Consider the following 24,251-nt stretch of genomic DNA (forward strand, 5'->3'; position numbering starts at 1 on the left):
TACTTAAGCAGCAAGTTGCACATAATATTTAGGGGAGAGTAAAAAAGTAAAAACAAAACCTAGTGGACGAAATGGGAGGAAAGAATACAACTGAATCTCCTGAATAAATATCTGACACTTTCTATTACCTTTTGAAAAGCAGATGAAACAATAAAATCAAATCCATTACAAAATCGCCAACAAAAAAAAGACATTCAAGTGACACTCTCTTCCTCTTTAATTAAAAAAAAGGACAACTTTTTAATGCTTTTTCAATCCATACCTTCTCATGTTGTAAGTAAAATAAAATCAGTTAAATAAAACCAGTTAGTGGAAATAACAGTTTATATATTAGACACCAAAAAGGAGTCTAGTTATTCCTGAAGTGTCAAGTTCAAGTATTACCTTTCTGGAGGGCAGTGTGGGTTTTGACATATCACTACATTTAAAGCTTCACCTTTATGGTGACCTGTGGACTGGGAATGAAAAAAAAATTGCACACACTGGCCATAATGACAGATTGTACTCCTGGTATATAAATAAGGCATCAATATACAGTTTTTAAGCTGAATGGACAAAAGGAGCCAGGTGTTAATACAAGTTTGGCATACTCTTATAAAATATCAATGAACACGGTACTCTAAAGACATTATGTTTAACACAATCAAATGAACGCAAAGATAGCACTTTACCCCTTCACCTAAGCTCATTTCCATATTTGTGTCATGTTTCCATATATTTTTATTTTCACCTCATGTTGGCAGAGTACACAAGTCATATTTCACAGGAAGGTACATCTTCGCTACAAGCACAGCTTCTAGCCAAGGCTATTATTGGACACCATTTTTTTTTTACTATAAATCCCTTAAAATGAATTATATACCACTATTTACCTACTGAGGCAAAGATTTGGTGCTTAATGATTTTGTGCATATCTGCTTACCTCATAGCAGCAGTAGATATATCTGTTCGAACACCATAGCATAAAAGCCAGCCATCTGTTTCCATTTGTAAACATAGCTGTAGATGAGCTGAAGATGTACGATTATCAACAATACAAATGAAGAGTCTGCTGAAGCCAAATCACGTGCACACGTGAGCTGGTACACAACTGATAAAATCCCACGGGAAGGGAGGATCATCAGATTTGCCTGAAGTCTTAAAAAAAACACACAGACTTACACAATAAGAAAATATCAACCTTTGGAATTACAACCCTTGACACTCACAATACCATAAAATGCCTCAGCGTTGAGGCAGATTCCAAGTTAATGGCCACATGCACAGTAAGCATGACCATTGGACTGTCACAGGTGAGTGCAGGAGCTGTGTTATTCCACAGTATAAGGTACCCTGGCCATATCCAACTACACTTTATCAGAACGAATACAACGATACAACCAGAACAGTCAAAGGGTTCACCGAGAAACACTAAAATTGCACAGTACAGATACAGTTCTCAGCTTAAGTGTTCAATAAAGTGTTTTGCCAAAAACAGAATTTGTGACCATCCAGACCCCCGCAGTTCTCCTCTTGTGATACGGTGACGGGTCACACCTTGCAAGACTTAATATTATAAAAAAAGGACATATGAAAATGCCATAAGCATTAGCCCCATGTGTTGTGAGGAAAGCACGAGTCTTTCACATTCTGCTCCAGCTCTCCTAGGCAGAGTGCCGTCTCTCCAACTCTACAGCGAGCCGTTGAACAGGCAGCAAAGGCACTTGGGAAGGGGAGGCGCCTCCCCCTGGAGATGGGGTCAGGGCACTGCAGGCCCTTTCCTCACCAGCGTAGTGGAAGACAGCCAGCCCTGGAATGTGTCCACCTCTAAGGCAACGGGACTCCGAGCCGCGTCCGTCGACCGCTGCCTTCGCCTCTCTTACGCAGAGTCCGCCCCCTCGGGCTGCCCGGGCGGATCGGGCTGAGTTCGCGTGGGAGCCCCAGTGTTGTGGTAGTAAGGCAGGAAGGGGCGTTCGTGTGCACACGTGTGCATGGCCTTGTAGGTGTGCTTCAGCAGGTGTGGGAATCGGGAGGTGAAGTAGGACACAAAGTCCTCAGGAATGGAGCCCAGCGTCTCCTGCACGTCTACGGGCAACTCTCTGTAGTGGTGCTTCTGATGGTCGCAACACAATGAACAAAAAAGGATTTATCAGTTTATGGCCTGATACAAGCTGCTGGAAAATAGAAACTAACAGGCATTTCATTCTGTAATGCATGGATATCACATCCGTAACTAAAAGCGGACAAACACTTTTGGTTCCCTTAAAACTACAATGCCATCTCTCTTTTTCCCCATCGCACCTGGTATATGTGTGTATGATGTGTATTTATGTTGCCAACATCCACTACTTGCCTTATTCCTCATGGCGCGGAGGAGGTCTCGGACTGATCCTCCTTTATAAGACCGGAATTTCCGTAAATCTGCCAGAAGGATAACCACTCTTCGTTAACAGTAAGTTCTTCCAGTGACACATTTGTGAAAAGCACAATAATCAGGTCGGTCAGAAACACACAGAATAGTCAGAATGTGTTTACCTGTCTGTAGAGGGACGGTTATGTGCTCTCTCCAGTCCCCCTTCACCACCGCCCGTCCCCCTCTCTCCAGCTGCCGAACGATAGGCCCATCTAGGGGCTCCTTCTCTATCCTATCGCTGATGTCCTGCAGACAGACATGATGCCCGGGGTCAGACGGAACACAGCACAGAATCAGAAACAACAACCCTCCCACCGCTCGAGATACCCACGCCGCCTTTGAGGCCTTGACTCAAAGTGATGGAGTGAAGTCTGATACCTGGAAGAACTGCAGCTGCTTCTCCAGGCTCCAGAAAAAGGGGTGCTTCAGCACGCTCTCCGCTGACGGCCTCTTCTGAGGCTCCATGCTGATCATCTGCTCTATTAGGTCGGTGGCAATTATGTCTTCTACAAAGGATCGATCCAAACAATGATTAGCATCACACTGGCTACAGACGTTGACTGCATTCACATCTGGGCTCCTTCAGTTTTTTCCTCAATTATCTGACATTTATGACGATCAAAATAGTGAGAACGCAAAATTCAGTTACAGCATCTTAACCTGGCTCTTATATGTTTTCACATCCAACTCACACTGGGGTATAGTAAACAAATTTTATAACCGTGTTATTGCCAAAAATGAGAAAGATCGCACAGCTGAGAGCTAAAAAGTTAAAAGGAGAGTGCAAGCTCAGCATCTCACCGTGTTTGTCTGCCTGAAGCTGGTCGAGGCTGTATGTGCCCAAGAGGATATTGGCTTGCCGCTGCAGGGACTTGCCAAAGGGGTGGCTGCCTTGTGACACCACATAGTAAAAGACGCAGCCCGCGGAGAAGATGTCCACAGCACACGTCTGTGGAAGCACAAGGGCAATTAATACACCTGCATATGAGAACCACTGCATTGACCACTGCTTGCAAGCACACAGAGTAATGCACAGACAACAGTGACATGACTGATGGTTTCTCTTAATAGTAACTTGTACTATATATTCACAATAAGGTGACATGATTTAACACCTCTAAATGCAGAATTCAAGGTAGGTAAACTACACCAAACTAATTTCTACATGGGTCTCATATGTCACACTCTTAAAACACCACAAATATCCACATATCCTTCAATGAAGTTGTAAAAGAGCTCTAAAGGCACAGGGTGTGTGTGTGTGTGTGTGTGTGATCTGCCATGGACACTCACTGGGTTGTCTTTGCTGTCCTCACTCAGGACCTCAGGGGCGATCCAGCCCTCAGTGCCAGGAACCCCAGACCTCCTGCTGAAGCTGTGCCTGCCCACCGCCAGCTTCTTACACAGTCCGAAGTCAGAGATCATGGCCCTGACCCGGCCGTGCGCGTTGGGCATGGACACCAGGATGTTGTGTGGTTTCAGATCCCTGTGCACTAATGCGGGAGACAAAAGGACAAAGGTTTACACCTGGGACATTTCATAGAGAAAAAGGAAATGAACTGTTCGGTGCCAACATTTGGCAAAATCACTGTCATTCATCCTGCGTAGTAATGTGATTTTAGCGTGTGTCCACAAGCTCCGTATTCATACCGATGCTGAGAGAATGCAGGTGTGCCAGCCCTGACATCGTCTGCAGCAGCAGCGTCACAGGCTCCAGGCCGCGACGGTCAAAGTCCTTCTGCTCCACGTACTGAAAGAGAACCACACACAGCTCTCAGAAAGGACACACTTTTCAACTGCAGTCACCCCTTCCATGAAAGCACCAAGCTACAATGACCAGCTGGCCAGACAGGCAGCGCTCCGATATAGGGTTTAAGGCATTGAGCTTTTAAGTTCAACAAGTGCAGTTCCCTGGTAGGGCAGTGCTGCCGTATCCTTCGGCAAGGTGGGTAGCCTGAATTTCTTCAGTAAACTTTCAGCTGTATAAATGGATTGCATGTAAAACTGTAAGATATAAAAGTCACCCCGGGATAAGGGTGTCTAATCTGAAAATGTGTCATATAAAGACAAGGAGGGGGGTGTCAGAGACAGGAGACTGCTGAATGGCAGCTGATGGCCTCAGTGATGAGACAGGGGCCAGCAGGTCGTTTTACCTCCTGCAGTGTGGCGGCACACAGCTCGATGGCGATGTACTGGAACTGGCGGTCCTTCTCGGTGCAGAAGTAGCGGATGACGTTGGGGTGCTCGTCCGATTCGCGCAGCAGCTGCACCTCGCGGTCGGCGAAGCTGAAGCACTCTGGGAGGATCCTCTTCACTGCCACCGCGCGGTTGTCAAACTGACCCCTGCGCCACAGAGGGAGGACGGGTTATTCGCAAACCACCGCTCATACGGGTTCTGTTTCTCCTGGTGATTTACCTTCCTTCTAAAAGCACTTTCCAGACCTTGTTTCAAGTCTTAAGATCTGGGGCCTGCTGGAAAATACTGACACGGAACCAAACACTGGACCTGGCCTTCAACTTCTGCCTGAAGCTTCTGGCACAAAACATGCAAAATTAAAAGTTGGTTACAGATTTGTAACCAGTATATAGTTACCACAGGCTCATATTTGTTCAAATATGGCATTCATGTTTGTTTGGAGGAGAAATGGAACAGAAATGAGATGTGACTCCATGATTCTGCAAGATGTATATTCAGATGTTGCTATAATCCCTACATTTTGTAAGTCTATATAGGCTGACAGACTTAATACATATACTTATGCCACTTTCACTCTCTGAATTTTTTTCAATCTCTGAATTTTCCTGAAACACAAAATTCCCATTGCAGTAACTTTTTAATGCAGAAAAATAAGACGTAACAAGGTTATTATCACAAACATGCCAATGCAGAAGATACACTCAAGCTTGGACACAGAACAATAGTGGAAAATAAATTACTTGCTATATGTCTTAAAATGTTGGCTGCCTAGCTAACTGATGTCACTACAAATGACTGACATTTGTTACATACAAATGAGTGGCTAACTGTTATACATTTTATCCATTTATACAGAGGAACATTATTGAGGCAGTATGGGTTAAGTACCTTGCCTAAGGGTATAACACCAGTGCTCCACGGAAATCACACTACTTATTTTCCATAATGCAGTAATACTGACTAGCAGTATTTGCAAGATAATATTCCTCTAGTATTACTTTTATACAATGTCTTGCATGCAAATGCTTAGATGCAGACAATAAAGGGTTCTACTTTATTTAATTAAAATATGAAATCATTCTTGTTTGTGATGTGAAATATTTTCATTTACAGTTCCACTATGGCCAGTGGAATTCAAATGATAACAGACTAGCCAATTTCAATCACAAATTACATACAAGTTCATTTAGAGGAATAAAGTCGGCAAAAGTTGTATGGCACACACTAAAGACAGAAGCAGAGGCTTGCTCAGAGCACCTTTAGTGGAATGAGCCCCTCTGGTTTTCAGTAAGTCAGTGAGCCGCACTGTGGATCACATACAGTCTGTTCATCGACCCACGGCAGGTCAGTTTATGAGGCCATTAAATCACAGCACAGGGGCAGACTGAAATGACATATTAGGTGCCGTTTTATAGCTTTGAGTGCTGTGCAATTACTTACCTGTACACTATGGTTCCCTCTGCACCATGTCCCAGTACATTTTTAGGGCTGAAGGAAATGTTCCCCACTCTGACGACATTTGACTCCTCATCTAGTGAACAGATCGAAAGCGGGATGAGGCACTGATTTGGAGACGCACAGACGCACTAGCCTTTTGAAACGTCACGACTCAGTCGCTGCCTGATAAGAGCTCGCCACCTGCGTCCTCGTGCTCGGCGGCAGAGCTGGCCATCTCGGCCGCGGACAGGTTGGAGTGGTTGGAGGCGCGGGGCGTGAGGCTGGGGCTGCTGTTGTTGGAGCTCTCGGTTCGCGCCCGTCCCACGTCCAGGAAGTCGGCGTCCGGGGGCAGGTCAGCGGGAGGCTGGAAGATCAGCTGCTGCTTCTGCAGGAGCTCCAGCTTCTCCTCCATCTGCCGCTGAAACTGCTGGTGCTGGAGCTGCTGCTGCTTGTTCACACTCTTTGGGGGACAGAGGGACACAGCCAGGCAAACACACACACACACACACACACACACACACACACACACACACACACACACACACACAGGACATTCACAGAAAAGTGAGTGGTACAGTTGCTGCACTGACAAAACAATCTGTAACATGCAGAGGTGTATAACAATTTTATTTTTATAACATTTTTATGTGTATAACAATCATTCTAAAAAAAATGTCAGGAGGTCAGATTCAATGGCAAAAATTTTCTTTTTAAAAATACGTTTGAAAGTGCGTGAGAAAAGAAACTAAAGTTTTTCCAGTCTACACATGGACAAAATGCAAAACATTGGCTCCATCTGACCAACCTTAAGTGAAATACTGCCACCTGGTGGCCCCTCTTTGCAAAAGCAAGGATAATCTTTATTCAGCTGGGGATTACATTAGCTGACTGTTGTTACAAAAATAACTGAACAAACAGAAGTAAAGCACCTCACCTTGGGGTACGTGATAACAAAGGCCACCCATCCAGCCAAGAGGAAGGTGCTAAAAATGATGGTGGCCATGTCCTTGAGCATGGAGTCCACGGAGGCCTCCACACGCACTGGCTTGGTGGGTTTCTCCTGGACAGAGGTGACCGGTGGCCGTCCAGTGCTGTCATCCATGTCACTGTCATTCACCTTCTGTTATACATGAGAATGCAGAGACACGCAAAGGGCCACTTATTCAATAATCTGTATGGAATTCAAACTCTTCCACCACTAAAACTGAACTAAACACAATTGCTGAAGGTCACAGTTTTCCTGAGAGCAAAGTTCCTCAATTGTTTTGACATGGTGAGGATACATTCTCCAATACCATTATAGCTACTTTACTAATGTAAAACAGTATGTAAAAATTCACTGTATGTATGTAATGTAAAAATGTGTAGCACAGTGGTAAGGAGCAGGGCTTTTAACTGAAAGGCCGCTGGTTCGATTCTCCACTGGGATACTGCTGCTGTAGCCTTGGGCAACGTACCTAACCGAGAATTGCCTCAGTAAGTGTAAGTCACTCTGGATGAGTGTCTGCTAAATGAAAATAATGTAACATTAATTGTAATGTAAATCCTTTCACGAGAACACAATTTTTCATCACAAAGAAGTGTACTGATGCAGGTAAAGCTGCCCAGGTGGACAGACAAACTCATCACCTCTTCGATGGGCTTGTCCGCGCTGGGCGGGATGATGTTGCCCTGCTGACGGGGGATGCTCTCTGGGAATCTCTCCAGGATCTTGTTGTGAGCGTCAGGGGGCGTCTCATGGTGTCCTGAATGCCAGGAACAAATGAGTGGAAGTGTTTTTACTGTGCATCATCACCATCACCATACTCTTCATCACTGTCAACGTTAACCATGACCACAGCCGCTTTCATTGCCATGTATGTATACTGCACTGTGATAAGAACACCTCCTAAATGACAATAATGTAATCTAATGTATAAGGGCTTTGTTTGAAAGTGCCTAACCCTGTCAAAAAAACAAACAAAAAAACTACATAAAAAAAATTAAGTCAGACTGAAGTCCATAATAATCCAGGTGGCACTGTGAGCAAGCCAGAAACAGAAAGAAAACCTTCTTGTGAACATTTGCACCAGCCATGTTATGTGGAATTGTATCCCGAGAGCAGGAGGTTCAGAGAGGGTACCTATAAGGAGCAGGTAGTTCCTCATGAAGTTGACACGGTTGCGTTCCTTCAGGGCGGTGGAGAACTTGATGTCGGTGCTGGGGGTGATGACACACTCCTTGTCGTCCCCGCTGGTGAACTCTGCGCTGCTGGGACCCTCCAGCAGGGGGAAGGTGCTTCCGCGGGGCTACAGCAGAGAACACACACGTGCGAAAAAGTGAATGGGTTTTCACTGCGACTGTACACATCGCTGTGTAATGTGTAACTTGGAGAGGGAAACCACACTTTATGATTTCAGGCTGATCCCTGTCTCAATGTCCTGTGTACACAGTGTGGGTTCAGTTTTTACAGTCAGCCCAAAAACTCCAAATTTACTCATGCTGATAGTTACTCATTCACTTTGAACTGTCTTTGGAACTAAATTCATTGTGAATTTTTTTAAAGAGAAGTAATCTAGATAGAGCATGTTATGGCAGTGTGCTGGCTTTGTGGAAACCACCCTGTTGTCAATGTGATACACAGATCCATAGATTAATGTGTCCCTTACCACGACTGTGACACCATCGTGTACCAAGGACGGAGATGCGTACAGGCTGGTGGAGTACTTGCCCACATAGAGTGTAGACCTACAGAAGCACAAAGGAATGAGTCAAACAGGCACACCTTTTCAGACTGAATGCTGCTGTACACCATCATTTCCTATGTGGGGGAAATCAGCCGGAGGAGGCAGAGGCCACATCACCTAAACATATTTAACTAACAGAGGTAAAGCCGTTTACTGGAATGATCATATGGTATAACTTTACTAAACGTTTTTTCTCCAAGAGGGTTGCGACCATTACTACAAAGAAACTGTACCAGCAGTAAAATACACTGAGTCAGTCTGGAATTTTTATTTTGATGTTTTACCCAACTTTATCCTAATTTGCATGTTAATGCATTTTGCCTGCAGTATCCTGTCATTAATTAGCACTGGTTTTTGAATGAGGAAAAACTACTGCAGGACAATGGCCCACGGTCAAGTTTTACAATTGCAAATTGCAAAATAAATGGGAGATTAATAATGATGCAATTCTTCAAAAGCTTAATTTTGACATTGATTATAAAATGTTTCAAAATGGTGAGGAAATAGGTGGAGGCAGAACATTATAGTAATTGTTTAATTTGTAAATTGAATGTAATTAAAGCATGTCTTTGGAGGTGCTCGAGGATCACCAACAGAATTGTAAAAATTATTCAAGTTGGACAGAAATAGAGCACTAGCATATAGTAAAAACAGTTTAAGTAATAAGCATGCTGTTGTGTTAACATAATTTTACATGCCTCCTTGTAAATTCTTGGCAAAGCATGTGTCAATACAATGACTTCAGAAGAGCAGTCCAAACACATTTTTAAGATGTGCCTATTTATAGATTTTTACCAATGTGGACACATCAGAGAGGCAGATCAAACACATATGATGTATTTAAAGTCTGTCTCCCATTTTGTTTAGGAAGACTAAATTAATCCATTCTTAATGTTATTATATGCTTTAATTCGTACTCGCCTTTCAGCAAAATAGTCTCACAAAAGACCATATTTATGAAAAAAAGTTAAAAGAAAAAGCACCCAGGACTGTTGAATGTCGTTAAATGTCGTTGAATGTCAGTCATATATTTTACTTACTTTAACCTTATTATGAATTGTTACTGAGTACATGAATGGACTGGCACTCACATGAGCTTATTCTTGGGCTTCTTCTCCTTGGGAAAGGGGTACTTCCACTGGGTGATGCGGCCCACCTCTCCCGACATGAAGGTGAGGTAACGCAGCGTCTCCACGGCGATGTTGGTGTGCGGGACTTTGCGGAGACCGTCCCGCTGCCAGATGTACATGGCCACCACTGGCGAGTTGTAGTTCTGGATCCACTGTACATCTCCTGACTCGGTGTCCACCGTCACCACCAGCCCGTCCCCGTTGGACACAAAGTGGGCCATCTCTGCATGAAGGGAGAGGGGTTCATAACGCAAGCAGGAAATGTACCGGCCAGCCAAATGGGTGAATAAAGGAAAATATATAAATGGGAGCAGATATGAGAATTGTAGGAGTGCTTATAATAGGGAATTATGCGATTCATCATAACTGTGCCTGTAACACCCATTGTGACAAAAACTAATTATGAGCTCAGTGGTGTGTAGCAGAAGTACTGGTGTGTTCCCTGAAACAGATGCTTGTACAAACAAGATTCTGTTGAATTTCATGCTGTGACACAGATGAGACATTTGTAAAAAAGGTGTTATATATCGGCTTTAAATTTAACCTATGATTCAGGGTAGTCACTTCAGCCACAATGAGTCGGAACTGGTTCAAAGAGTTGTACTGGTAACATGCAAATACAATGTGCCAGATATAATATTCTGCAAAGTCTGTCGCTTACTGTATTTGCTGTCTTCGTCGGGCAGCGTGGAGGCGTAGTCAGAGTAGGTGGCGTTCCAGCGCAGCTCTCGGTTCTTGGTGTCATACATGGTGATGGTGTATTCTAAGGAACAAAAAACCCTCAATTTCTGCGGGAGAATATTGTCTCCTCTGACAAATCCCTCTTTAAAACATCGAACACGTCTGGAAGCGACGGCTCTGGCTTTTAACTGACTTTTCATTGTGTCCCGCACGGAATTAAATCTGCATAACAAAAACACCCGACAGAGTTCAGATAATTGTGTTGTGATTTGCTAGTTGCGTGAAAGCTCTTTAGGGCAGGCCAAAGCATTGTATTTCCTGTCCGTTCCAAAGTGACTTTTAACATGTGGGAAAGGAACCCAACGCAACCGGATCTTCACACTGGCAAAAGGAAATGGAGAGCACTGCATTGACATTCAGCTTTTACACAACGGCCATAATGAGGGATCTCCCACTGTGGGAACTGCCTCTGTGTGACACCAGTGTGTGTTTATAATAGCCTCTCAGGTTACCACCACACATCGCCCATCCCCTCAGCCTGGGGGCAGGAGAACTGGGGCTCACCTGTGCGGCCCAGGTACAGCAGTGATGACGAGGGGCACAGTGTCTCGGCGAAGGACGATGTCAGGGTCTGCTGCTTCTCCCCTGTCAGCAGGTCCACCACGTACCACAGGTCTTGCTTCTTCCCTGGACACACACATTGCTCACATTTAGGGCGTTATGAAACTCCCAACTTTCAAATTGTATCATCTTTTGTTGCCTTTGATTTCATAGTCGAATTTAGTTTCCATTTTTCTACATGCAGTAGTGTGGTTGTGGTGCTTGGGATACTTGACTTGCAACAGAAGGCTGCAGGTTTGATTTTTAGGAGCAGTATCTCTGCTGCACACTTAAGCAATTGATTTAACTGGAATTACTTTCCAGTAATATCCAGCTGTACACATGGGTAACATCCAAACGGCAAACTGTTGTAAAATGCCCTAGATGAAAATCTGATGAGCAAATAAAGGGAAACCTTTAATGATTTAGGACTCTGAAGTACTGAAAATGCACCTTTTAAATGCTTTTTATTAATGTGCAGATGCCACATCAGCCCCTATTCACAAGGTCTGCATGAAAATGTTAAAAGTGCCAAGTTGCTACAAAACAACACAGCAATGCAAAGAGTTTAAAGTAAGTAAGTGAAACAACTGAAACGGCAACAGAATTATTGTAACCAACTGATCAATACATAGACAAGTCAAATTCATTCCAGTAAAACCAGTTAGCAGTAAAAGGAAGCTGACAGTCTTGTGTAATAGCGTTAGCAGGACAATAAAACATATGGAGATCAACATGTCAGCTGTAACAATAACTGGCTTGCACACAATGGCTGGCTCATAAAGATGGGTGGGTTTTGCTGGGCTTCTGAAAACACAACAAATGCATGATGGAGTGAATACAGATTCTACAGTAACGGTGAATAAGACAAAAGACTGCTATAATGGTTCACCTTCACCTTCATGGGCCAGGTTTCACACAACATTAGATCCACATGTAATGTAACGACTATGACAAATGAGGAAATCTAAAAACCTATTAGCAGACACACCCAAAGAACAAACCGTCCAACAGGAACAATCTCTTTGTAAGCGCAGACTAAGGTAAACGAACCTGCTCTCCCTGTGTTCCCTGTAACCTCACGCTGAGCCATAAGCATCAATGCAAACGGACCTGCTCAGACTCTGCACGGGCTATTTGCTATTAATTTCCTGAATTACTAGCACGTTCACGCCTTTGGCTGGTGACGGGGGGAGGTACAGAAGCCGGATTTAAAGGAAATCCAAGGCACACGGTTTACACAACAATCTCCACCCAAGCTGCCACCAAAAAGTGATGGTATCAGCTCCTCACACAGTCCGCCTTCGCCAAAACACCTTTTTTTAAACTGTAGATAATGGGTGTTTGTATAGCGGTGTGGAGTCAATAAACAAACTTCTGTAGATTTTAGTATGTGGTTCTAAAAGGAAAGGCTTTAAGGAGAGGCTGGAGCAGCATTAGCATGTGTCAAAGCCAATTAAATTATCCTTTCTGTTTTTTTTTTTTTTTTGGAATCCAGTTCATTCTTTCAACGCTCACTTTCACTCTGAAAATGATGGGTTTAATTACTTACTGGCCATTTGGAATCCAAAGGCTTTTCTGGTTTCATAGGTTTCCACAGTTACCCTCTGTGCCTCTACTACCGTCAATCATAACTGCTCCCAGCGCAGCAGTGACTCCTAAAAGCTCTACTGAGAGAGACTGCAGAGCGCATGTAATCCTACATGTGGGAAGCTGATGACTGATGACACTTTTGTAAAAATATGGGCCAGTCTGGGTGTCAAAAACGCTCTGACGACGGGCTCTAAGAGTTACGGATGCTCCTCTAAATAAAAGAGCACTGCTGGGAGTGCTAAACAGCGCGTGGGTATTCCACTTCTGCCTGTGTGCTGCTCTAACGCTATGGTCTTGGCAACTGTGATATTTCAATACCCCTTCTGGGCTTACCCATGTAGAGAATCCCATCAGAGCTGCGACAGGGAGATGCCTGGACCAGCTCAGGGATGGTGAAGGGCAATTTCTGTAACGAGACAGAGACAACGTGAGCAGCGGATTGTAATGGATGTTCCCTTGTACGGTTAACAAGAGTGAAACAAAGGCCTCTCAACATGAATGCCCTGCAATGCAGTGATCAGTGACAAGCTGAATTATTATTCATTTTTACATTACATTAAGACGCTTTACATTTGGATATAGCACCCATTCATGCTGCAGGACATTTACATATGAGATATTGTAACCTTAATTAATTATAATTAGCACATAGATATAAATAGCACATGCTTGCTACATTTAATGCATCAGAATGACTTATTTTCCGTTTGAGGGAAGGCTGCAGCGTGTTTCTGCCTGACCCAAAAAAACAACAGCAAAAAACCTCTGCCAAAAAAAAAACAAACCAGAAAAAACAAAAGGAAAGCGTCAGTGTAAGAGGTGTGCTTCTGATCTGCTGCAGTGAGCAGCAGCATCCTTCCTGCTCTACAGGCTCTGCCTCCTGGCTGAGCTGAGTCAGAGTGAGGCAGTGCGAGGCGAGGCTGCCTCAATGGCGAGACGGTGCTGCTTCCACCTCCACTCACCGTCAGGCCCTCGCTGTTCTTCCCCCCCAGGGTGTACAGGCTGCCATCGTTGGGGTCAGGCAGAAATGCGGGCCTGCAAGCAAAACCGGGACGTTTCTATATGTGCTATCACACACACATGCAGACAAATACACACACACACACACACACACACACACACACACACACACACACACACACACACACACACACACACACACACACATATGCGCGCACACGCACACACAGACACATGCATGTGCACATGCACACACAGGCACGATACAGTGGTTTTTCATATCTGCTAACATGATTGTTTTCGGTGCTGATTTTACATGGTTCAGAATAACAGAAAAATAAACGCTTCTAAGCTGCATATTGAGTACAGGAAGACGGCAAATGTATGCAGTAGCCATCCTGATCATCCCTCTGTTTGTGCACCTTCAGAGACAAGACAGGGAAAGAGACTCACTCTGCCACATGTGTAGGCACCTGGAGCACTGGATCTGAAAGGTGAGAAAGGACAGGGTCGTAAGGGCTCTTTTCAACACCGGCACCCTAAATAAGCAGTTCCTTACAAGCAACAGTTCCTCTGAAGCAAGATTTTTTAAATCAAGAAATAGTGTTGGTGATATTTTTGGAAAATTTTGGCATAAAAGTTCATTCTGACACTGAACATGACATGCTGCCAACTCCATACCTGCAATATTAAAACACATTATTTATTCTTGACGTATTTAGCACCTTCCATTGTGCTAAATCTGATTATAGTCTTCATTATCAAGTGTGATGTTATTATTCCTCATTGAAGGTAGGTGTTGCTGGGCAGGTAGTAGGTACTAACCTACTTACCTAGCTGTATCTTACAGAGATTGGGACAACATTTACACCACTGACAACCATTTGTTAAACCCTGTTTTTCACAAATGCAGTCGCAGTCCAGTAATGTAAAACTACATGGGGTACTCTCTCTATCCTTGTTATCACACTAATTATAGACATTTTGAGCCAAATTGAAAATGGAAAAACCACAGTGAGAAAGAAAATACAATTTTAAACGTACTTAAGAGCACCACTTTAAAAACCGGATCCTAATTTGCATACATTTTGATTTGCTTTTCATTGCAAGCTCTCCAACATGGCATTTATTAGGTGGGTAATAACTGGACCAGACCTGCTTTAAGCCCCTAACCACCACATCTTCTGCAGCACTCTGCGTTATTAAATCATATCTAAGAGCTTGTGTGTGACATCGGTTGCTCCACCTGACTTGCACACGGAACACACTCGGCTAAATGGACTATGCATTAACTGTTCATGGCCATGCCTGCCATCCGTGAGCTGGCCAACAAATGAGTGACTGAGAGATGAGCATGTATGTGAACAAGTAATTCAGATGAGCAAAACCCATTGCAATTTAAATGATACGCAAATGCGAGCAGCTGAAGGCAATATAAGCCTGCACGAGGAAAAGCAATTCAGAGGACATTAGAGAACAATGTACCTGAGCGCACTGATAGCCAGTACAAGTGAGGTCATCCCCTTCGCCTCTTCAATCTGGCAATTAATGCCAAAATGGAAAACCATGCACAATGCGTTTTACTTTCCACGTGCTTTTTAACACTGCTTTCTCGTTTGCATTTTCTTTTTCACTTTTGTTTTCATTTTCAATTTGGCACAAAAAAAATCTTCCGCAGCTAATGAGGAATGCCGGAATGCACGAGGGTCTTCGTCAGAATTTTTCCGACAAAACTACAGAAATGCGAAATGTCGTTTAAACACCTTCAACACCACACACATTTAAAACAGTTTTATCAGAACTAGAGGACACTTCAATCTGCTTCAGACTGAACTGCACGGTGTACTTTGTTGAAACACTTCAAGTTTGCATTGTAATGACCTCTAAGAAAAGCTAGCTAGCTGTGGAAGACAATTCTTGAGAACTGCATTGTTTACTTCAGGTCTTTGCAGGATATCCTTTCGGTCTGGGAGCCAGCTTGCACTGCAACCCCAGCAAAGACAGCACAGGTTTTACATTCTCCTATCTGCAGATATAATCTACAAACAGAGGGGAAAAAAAAAAATACTAAAATGCTGATGACACAGAATGAAGTGACATCTAACCGCAGTGGACCCAAAGTTCCAAGAAAGTGAGCATTTGAGTCAGCACCTGTGCACATGGCTGACTGATAACATGCTTGTAGTACTATGCAAACATTAGCACGAACGTCCTCTGATAATGTGCACCTACGGGACCGGCTGCTGGAAAGGGGAGTTTGGGGAATGGAACAGACATGACAAGCGGCTGGCTTTTGGTGACGGGAGACAGAGCTGCCGGCTGCACACGTCCCTGCAGAGTGAGAACCTGCTGGGCTGGTGCATCAGGTTCTCATTCGTGGGCGCTCGGGACGTCAGTGAGCGGGGCGCTCCGACAGGTGTGCGAAAGAGGACACCGGCTGTTTGAGTTAATATTGAAACGCCGTTTCTGGAACATCCGGAGATCCCATTTGTCTGCCTTTAAGGGATGCGCAGTGTCAGGTGTAAAAACTGGTTGGGTCTGGCGCTTCGCTCGTGTTTCCCGGTGTGAGCATGGGTGATGTCAGTGCCCACTCCAGCTGGCCTTGATTAAAGGCCATTTGTGCCACTTGCATCTGGTTAATGATTACCATGAAGCATATGTTACAGAAGCCCTTTCTGTAATGGCCCTGAATATATCCTGTGGAAACATGGGGCTAAGGGCTCTGCTGTTGAAAACACTTAGAGATTGCTTGTGAGAGACCGGTATGTTGGCAACACCTTTATTTTTGCTCAGTTTAGACAGCTGAAAGACTGAATTTCATCTGAGGCAAAAGGATAAAATTAACATCCTTGTAAATGGAGGTCTACATCCATTAATGTTTTTACTAATAGTAGGGAGGCATGTTCAATTCACTCTCTAACTCTAGCTACCAAATCATCCCTTAGCCTAAAACAGTAAGATTTTAGCCTGTTCATTATCGAGTTTTCTATGATCACAGGATGCGCAGACTAAAACGGTACATTGGAATAGATCAGCATATCAGGTGCTCACAAGGTATAATACCTGCTCTTGCATGCTCCCAAGAACTGCGTTTCAGTTCCTGGTAACTGCAAAACAAAACACAAAACCTGAATCATTTCCACCAGAATCCCACTGGGCATTGGGTTTCATGACCTATGCTTACAAGAGGGACTCCCCAGGGCAGTGCAAAATGACCATTCAACAAAGTAACTTTCCAGAAAGAAAGAAACACAGGTTGGACGAACGGGGAGAGTGAGCTTACTGAGCTGTGGAGATAAACTGAGGATCTATTTAATCTTCTGTTTATTTGGCAGCACCGTGCGGCTCAGAAACCCTAGCCACATCCTGGGGTGGTGACAGATCATGACTCCCTGCTTTCAAAACATTACTTTGCACCAGCCTCGGCCTCAAGAGCAGTATATCCACCTGCGTTGGGTGCATCAGATACGATCGCTCACCATTTTCAGAAATCAGACTGCGTTTTACACTTCAGTCCTAAAAGATTCACTCAATCCCTGCACCTCCAAATGCAGTTGCTGCATGGTGGCAGTTCTTGTGCCTGCTGTCAATTTGGAGGATGGGATGAGCTGCACTTTCACAACGGCAGTTACGACAAAGAGCTTTGAGATCAATAGACAGCAAGGTGCAAGCAATTGTGATATCATTACTGAAGGTGAAATTGACCATGAATTTTGTATCTCCCATCTTACACAAGTATGTGGTGTAAGAAGAACACTTTAGTGTGAAAATGAGTACCTGTGCAGCTTTCTGACAAAGGTGTTTTCAGGTGTAATTTGAAACTCCAAGCACGCAGGCGAACCATTATTAGCCACCATTATACCATTAAAAGCGAGGTCTCTCCTCACCTTCCTTCAGGGTCCACTTGATGGAGCCGGATCTCTTGCTGACAGCATGCAGGTTTCCATCCAGCGTGGACACAAAGAGGAGGCTCTCGGACAGGGACACGGTGTTAGCCCTACACAAGCCCTGAGACACAGAACAAAGACCCGCAACTTTATGAGGCCCAAAAGTGTTTGCATCATATGACTTAAAGCAACTATTGCTTTGGCTACAACGCTAAAAAAATGCTTAATGTGTTTATGTCACATATTTAATGTTCTATAGCAACAATTCTCATTTTTTTAAATCTGACAAAATTTAGGCTACATTACAAAAAAACTTGAAAAGACTGAACACATTCTGTTCATTCACTTGAAGACGCTCATCCTTCATAAGGGTCAACACTTCACTGTGCGCTAGTCTCTCATGATTACTCCTTTTCTCGGTTGGCTAAACCAAGTCCAAGATCATCTTGTGTAAGATTCAGAGCAGCCAGTTATCCAAATATGCATACTTTTGGAGCTGAAAGAAATTAGTACTTTTCCACAGAGGATGATAGCATTGCATGAACAGAGTGCAGAGACTGGGGACTGGATCCAGTGATGGTCGCAGTACACAGAGAGTACAGAGGGACATTTAGACCCGCAACACCATTCTGAGACTAAAAGTCTCCAAAAGAAAAGAGAAAAGAAAGCATTTGAGAGGCCTGCTGGTAGTAGATGTGACATTGTAGGGTGCCGCTTCACAGCACCGGTGTTGTGTGGGCCGAGCAGTGTGCTCGAGTGTACTCTGTCCACATGGAGCCTTTCCGCTACAGAGCGGCTCACAGACTCTCCCTCTCCCACGCGCCCAAAAAGAAGAAGCAGGCCGCACTGTTCTGAAATTGAGCCGACACGTGGGACATTGACTCATTTGTGCAAGAGCCTGGACAGCAGCGTTCCTCCCTTTTTTCACCACCAGAGGCCACGTGCTTAAATCACAGTCTGTACAGATCGGACCTTTCCCCTTTCCAGCTCGTTCGCAGACATGGAGCTGAACTGAACACAGTCCCAGGGAACCCAGAACAATTTGAGACTTTGGTGTAAGAGCAATGATTGGTTGGGGTAGGGGGCGGTCATCTGCACTGTGACATATTCAATGCCCAGCTGTAGCACTCCTGGCCTTGCAGACGCTAAGTGTCTGATGCCTGCAACTCAGTCTTGTAACAGACAGTGCATTGCCAAATGTTTAAATCACAATCCTTCCTCATCCAGTAGGAGGTTGGCAAAACGGTACAGCAGTCAATTAAACTTCAAATGAGTCCCTGGGGTCAGAGCAAATTGCTGGGCTACACTTAACACGGTCTCTCCCCCAGCACTCAAAACCAAGTACAAGGCAACATGAACAGCTCCCGTGTGGTGAGACAGAGAGCGTGGCACTCAGCCACTCAGCACATTCTACTGAATATTTCACCTTTTTCCCTCCTATCACTCCAGTAGCAGTGAGGATGAACTTTTCCAGCACATCTCATAGGGATCCAAGCCAAGCCTCTTGAGTACAGCAGCTATGACAAAATCAACGCATGCAATAATTTCCACTTCTCTAAAGCTTAATGTTTTGATAATGATAGTTGGTTTAACTTTAAAACTTAAAACTTCACTAACCTTAGTAAAATGCAAACCACAAGGTGTGCAGAGAGAAGTTTACATTTGAACAGGTAGGTGCCCATCATTAACACTTGGATTCACTTGGGGTCTTAAGCAGAGATAAACACAGCCAAAATGAGTACACAAACTTTACAAAACTATTGAAAGGTTAGATAAGAAAGGATTATCCCACACACACAACTGGTCACACAGACATCTATTGCTGTCTTAATTGATTTTTTGCTTGTTAGCTTGATGTTACCAGAATGATAATTTGCCACACTTCCCACTACCTGTGCTTTGTATTTTTGAGCTATTCACACTAATATATCTAATATTGTTAGCCGGTGGTTTGATAGTCAGCTGTGTACAGCACAAACTGATTTTCTTTGCATCACACTTGTAACAATACACTGGTGCATTATTTTCCCAGATCAAGACATCAATGGTTTGAAAAAGGCCAGAATCCTAGTCTGACAAAACAAGCTCTAATCCTGCTGTCTATTCATTAGTCTTTTTTTGGAGTGGACTGCTAATGTTGTTTCCCTTGTTTGCTCAGCTACGCTAAAGTGCTCTTCCAAGAATAAACACGGCGGGGCTCCTGTCAAAAGTCCACACCTGCGTCCATTCCCACCACAGCGTACCCTCACGTGGATCCAGAGGTCGGGCTAACAGATTTCCCTTGCATAAGGATTTAATGATTATTACACATCCAACAGACAAGCAGAAGCTCCTCTTTTCCTGTTACCCAGCAGACGTGACTCTGCCAACAGCTTACAGCGCCCTACGGCCTGCACTTCAGTACCACGTGCGTGTATGAGTAAAGCATGCGCTGAAGCATTCCTCCGACATCCAAGCTGGCCAGTACTGTGCCTGCCTCAATCTGCTCATTTTTTTAGGCAGGGCAGTTGCTGAGCCATTCCTCAAATTTCTACCCCGTAACACATTTAACAGCAACAGCCAAAAACATTACATAAGCCCATTACGTAATGCACCAGAACAGGGAACAACACAATTTTGATAGCATATGAGCCAAAAGCGTGGCTGGAACGCTTCTTTAGCTAAAAACATAGGCCACCTTTCTCAAATCATCCGCTGCTGTTTTACCAGAACAAGGAGCAACAAAAGTTTGATAGCTTCTGAGCCTAACATGTGGCTGGAAGAGTGTTTCTTTAGCCAATAAAGATAGGCCACCTTCCTCAAGCGCTCTACTGTCGTTGCTACACGAGTGTGCAAACATGTCGCACTAAGCACTTAGAGCATGAAGTGCTTAAGTACAAGTGATTAGGCCGAGGCCCGTGCAGATGTGTCTGCTAAAATGGCAGCTGAGAGAAGCCGAAGCACACAGACTGTCATGTTCTGCTTTCGTCAGGTGCAGTAAGGAGGAAATGGAGGCTACGATAAGGTCAAAATCTCACACCAGAACTGGTGACAAATATGCAGCGTGAGCCAAAGCACCAAAAATACAGGACTACATGCAGTTTGGCAGGCTTCTTACAGAGGCTGCTTACACTGACAAACGCATACTCAACAGGGATCCCATTACTGTAAGTACCGGCTACTTAAGCCATTGTGTACACAGGTCTGATAAGGCACAGGAAATGGGGGCCTAACTAGCCTTCAGGGGGGTGTTAAAACAAATGACAGAGAGAAACTGTGGTTTCACTTCTGGAAACCCAAAAATGTCCATTCCTACCAATAAAAGTAGTAATACAACTTATGGGGGGATGCTGATAGAAACAGCAGGGGAACAGAAACACAGCTGAAGAAACTGGAGGCAGCTCTGAGACTGCAGTGAAACCAGCCTGCATTTAACTGCCCCGGTTTCACAGCCTTCATAGTCACCAGCATCCTTTCATTAACCAAGTGCTTTTTTCATCAATTCAAAGTGCTTTTAGGATTTTAATTATTAAACATGTGACCATCCCACCAATCACAAACTACACACTACACAGCGCTGAAAGTGGCTTATTGCCTGTCAAAGTTTCATTTAACAACAGAAAATTCAACTAGTATACACAGCAAAAAAAAAAAAAAAACATTTGAACAGTCTCACATTCAAGAGTACTTAACAAGAAAGAAACTGCCAGATGAGAGGTCACCACCACTACCTTCCTTTAGATACCACAGTTGATATAAAGCAGGAAGTTTTTTTAAAAGATAGTAGATAATCCTTTCCCTTACTAGAAGAAATAGTGGTTGTTGATGAAACAAAGATCTCTCTTACATTTAATACATTCAGGGCAGTACTTTAATGTAACATTATCCTTGAAGAACAACCTGGCAACAAGCTTCAGGCGACAGACAAAATGTCTGTAATTCTGCTGAACATCTACATGTTTACAAACTAACAATGATACATGGATAGTCTGTCTAGGGTAACGCACTGCAGTATTCCTGTGTGGGAGGTGTGATATGAAACAGGTATTTGACATCGGTCTCGCTGTTCTGTGTACTACCACGCCTTGTGCTTTTTATGTCCCCCAAAGCCAGCCTTCTGTGTCTACAGTTTAGTTAGTCCACCCACGGCGACATGGACAACTCCTCTGCACTGCTGCTCTGGTCCAGCGTCTGGCCTCGTGTCACGGCGCACAATGGCGGCCTCCGGTTTCCACCGGCGTGCCACGAGGAAGCAGTTTTCGACGAGGCACCTCGCTCCACAGGGCTGCCCTTGTGATAAGATACGAGGCCTGATCCTTCTGCTGCTCCTTCTGAGGCTTCTGCTGCGTAACATTTGATGTGCCGAGGGACTGAAATGCAAGGGTGCCTCGTCTCTCCTGCCCTTGCTTGCCACGACAGGCGCGTTCCGCTTCTTGACGCTCTGATCATCTCTATTTTTATTAACACTACATTCACGAGTAAAGTCTGTACTCTGATTAAGAGGAAACGAACATGTGATATGGTGTGTTAGCACCCCGAGGCCTGTGCAGGAGCAATAACCAGTATAAGCTGATGCATAATCAACACACACAAAACCAGACCTTGCTTTGAACCCCCCTGCTAGAGATTCCCAGTACTAATCCTAAATGATGCAGGACTATGAACAATGGTTACAGACTGTAGCTGAGGTCAATTCTCAATATTTAAACATGTCCAGCTGCTAGCTTCGACTCATTTGTGGCGCTGAATCTTCACTATGTTCTCTGATCGCTTGATACTGCCTCAGTATCGTCCCACCGCACTGCTGAACCAGCTAGAGTACAACTGCTGAACACTTCTAGAATAAGTGCACAACCAGAAGCATGCCGAACTGTACAGACCACCGTCATTAATATAACCTCCCAGGTCAGACTCTCTCCTGGGCAAAGGGCCTGCGAATTGTTTGTTGTACTCTCCTGCAAAGCACTTTGCCCCCCTGATAAATGCCAGGCACTGTGTCTCGGGTCTACAGTATGCAAGCAGCCAGACAAGGGGCGCTGTGTTATCAAGGCCACCCGATTATTTCTCGCCACTTACGTATTACTAAAAACAATGTTTACGTTTCACTGCATATCACACATAAATTAACATGAGATGGCACTGCACAAGGAGTTGACGCAGGGTCAACAGACGCAAGGCTCATGGAATTAGCCGCCCTACGTGGTAGGCCTTGCTCTCTTAAAATCATAGTCCGGGGGGTTCACATTTTCTCCCCGGTTTCTAGCCGACGTCGCACCGTTCTCTACCACAGCGTTGAGCGCTGCATCATAGGAACTAATGCATATCTAGTCATACCACATGACATATAGTAAAGCCATATCCAAATTGTTCATTTGGGATTTGTATTAAGAACTGACCAATGACCGCGATCCAAACACAAACTGTACAGTTTTCACAGTGTATATAAACAGATTCTGCCATGACTAGCCAGCAACCTAGCAAAGCCTTCATTATCTGCACTTTTCAGCTAGCCTATATGTTAAAACAAACCATCCTCAGTATTGCTGGCTAACGTTATTCATCTAACAGAAATTAGCAGTAGCTAGTTAGCTAGCTAACTTTGTAACCCACTGAAGGTCCCGAGAGATAACCAAACACTTAGTCAAGCTCTCTATTTATCTAGCTAGCAGAGTCCTGTGTACTCTGTTCGCTGTTGTGCGACCATGTTAACACAAAGCCAGCTACCTTGCAGCTGATACGAAATTACCGGTGTCTATGCATCTCTACCCGGTCCCTAAATCGCACACAAATACGCAGTGTTCACTGGTCACTCGACATTCTATATCTGTATGTCTAGCAAGAGAATGCTAGCAATGACTGTCATGCAAAAAGAGAGTCATGTTTATATTAAGATAAATGCCATGTGACACAATCACAACAATAACATATTATACAGTAGCTTCCAAGGCCCTTACCATCTGGAATGGGTTAATGAACAGCAACGTGAAAATGCACCACACAAGGGCCCGGCTACACACACTCCAGCCCATCTTCTCAGAACGACACCGTAGGCAGCGCCGCAGCTCGAATTATCATATAAAGACGAAACGATGAGAATGTTCAGAGACTGTGCGAAAGTTGAAATCCTGTCGATAAAAACAGCTGGGGTCTTGCGCGGTGCTCTCCGAGTTCCTCCATTACTCTCGCTCGTACAGTTCCTGCCTGAGTGCGTCTGGCGTGTTGAAACTCTAGAGTGACGTCACGACAATCTGGAGAGAATGGGAGGAGAATTCCCGAAAGAAAAAAAACTGTCGTAAAACTACTCTTCGACCTGCAGGAATCGCCACGTTATTTTTGTTGTTATTGATTTGGAACACATTTTCGGACAATTTACATATTACTGTAGATTACCGACACAGCTGTATATTTACTACTGCATGTTGTTTTTTTGCCCAATAATACTGTCATTCTGAAAAGACTTAAAAGTGGGCTGTATGAATAGTTATTAGTGTGGTGAACACAGACCCCCTGAATTTGAATGGAAGGCTCCAGCAATATTGCGGACTAAATCGCACTAAATTCGTTTTTACATTTATGACCACTTTCACCTACAACCGGTCAGTTTGGAAAAAAAAATAATGCCCTGGTTACCGTATAAACTATACAAACCCGGTGACATCCAAACAGGAG

General features: G+C 44.2%; 1 protein-coding gene across 1 annotated transcript; it reads right to left on the reverse strand.

The window, feature by feature from the left end:
- Positions 1-279: 279 nt before the first annotated feature.
- On the reverse strand, positions 280-23,786 carry LOC118776228 (serine/threonine-protein kinase/endoribonuclease IRE1-like). The gene is made up of 22 exons (XM_036526359.1): positions 23,537-23,786; positions 17,604-17,724; positions 14,170-14,203; positions 13,719-13,791; positions 13,090-13,162; positions 11,128-11,250; positions 10,544-10,645; positions 9,844-10,105; positions 8,675-8,753; positions 8,149-8,314; positions 7,656-7,771; positions 6,961-7,146; positions 6,228-6,486; positions 6,030-6,120; positions 4,546-4,735; positions 4,043-4,142; positions 3,686-3,885; positions 3,194-3,341; positions 2,771-2,898; positions 2,515-2,638; positions 2,333-2,400; positions 280-2,092 (listed from the first exon to the last, which is right to left on the reverse strand). The coding sequence occupies exons 1-22, from the start codon at positions 23,609-23,611 to the stop codon at positions 1,859-1,861; spliced, it is 2,952 nt and encodes a 983-aa protein (XP_036382252.1). The 5' UTR covers positions 23,612-23,786; the 3' UTR covers positions 280-1,858.
- Between the last annotated feature and the right edge of the window lie 465 nt (positions 23,787-24,251).

Source organism: Megalops cyprinoides, chromosome 1 (assembly GCF_013368585.1).
Source record: "Megalops cyprinoides isolate fMegCyp1 chromosome 1, fMegCyp1.pri, whole genome shotgun sequence".
NCBI classification, from domain to species: Eukaryota; Metazoa; Chordata; class Actinopteri; order Elopiformes; family Megalopidae; genus Megalops; species Megalops cyprinoides.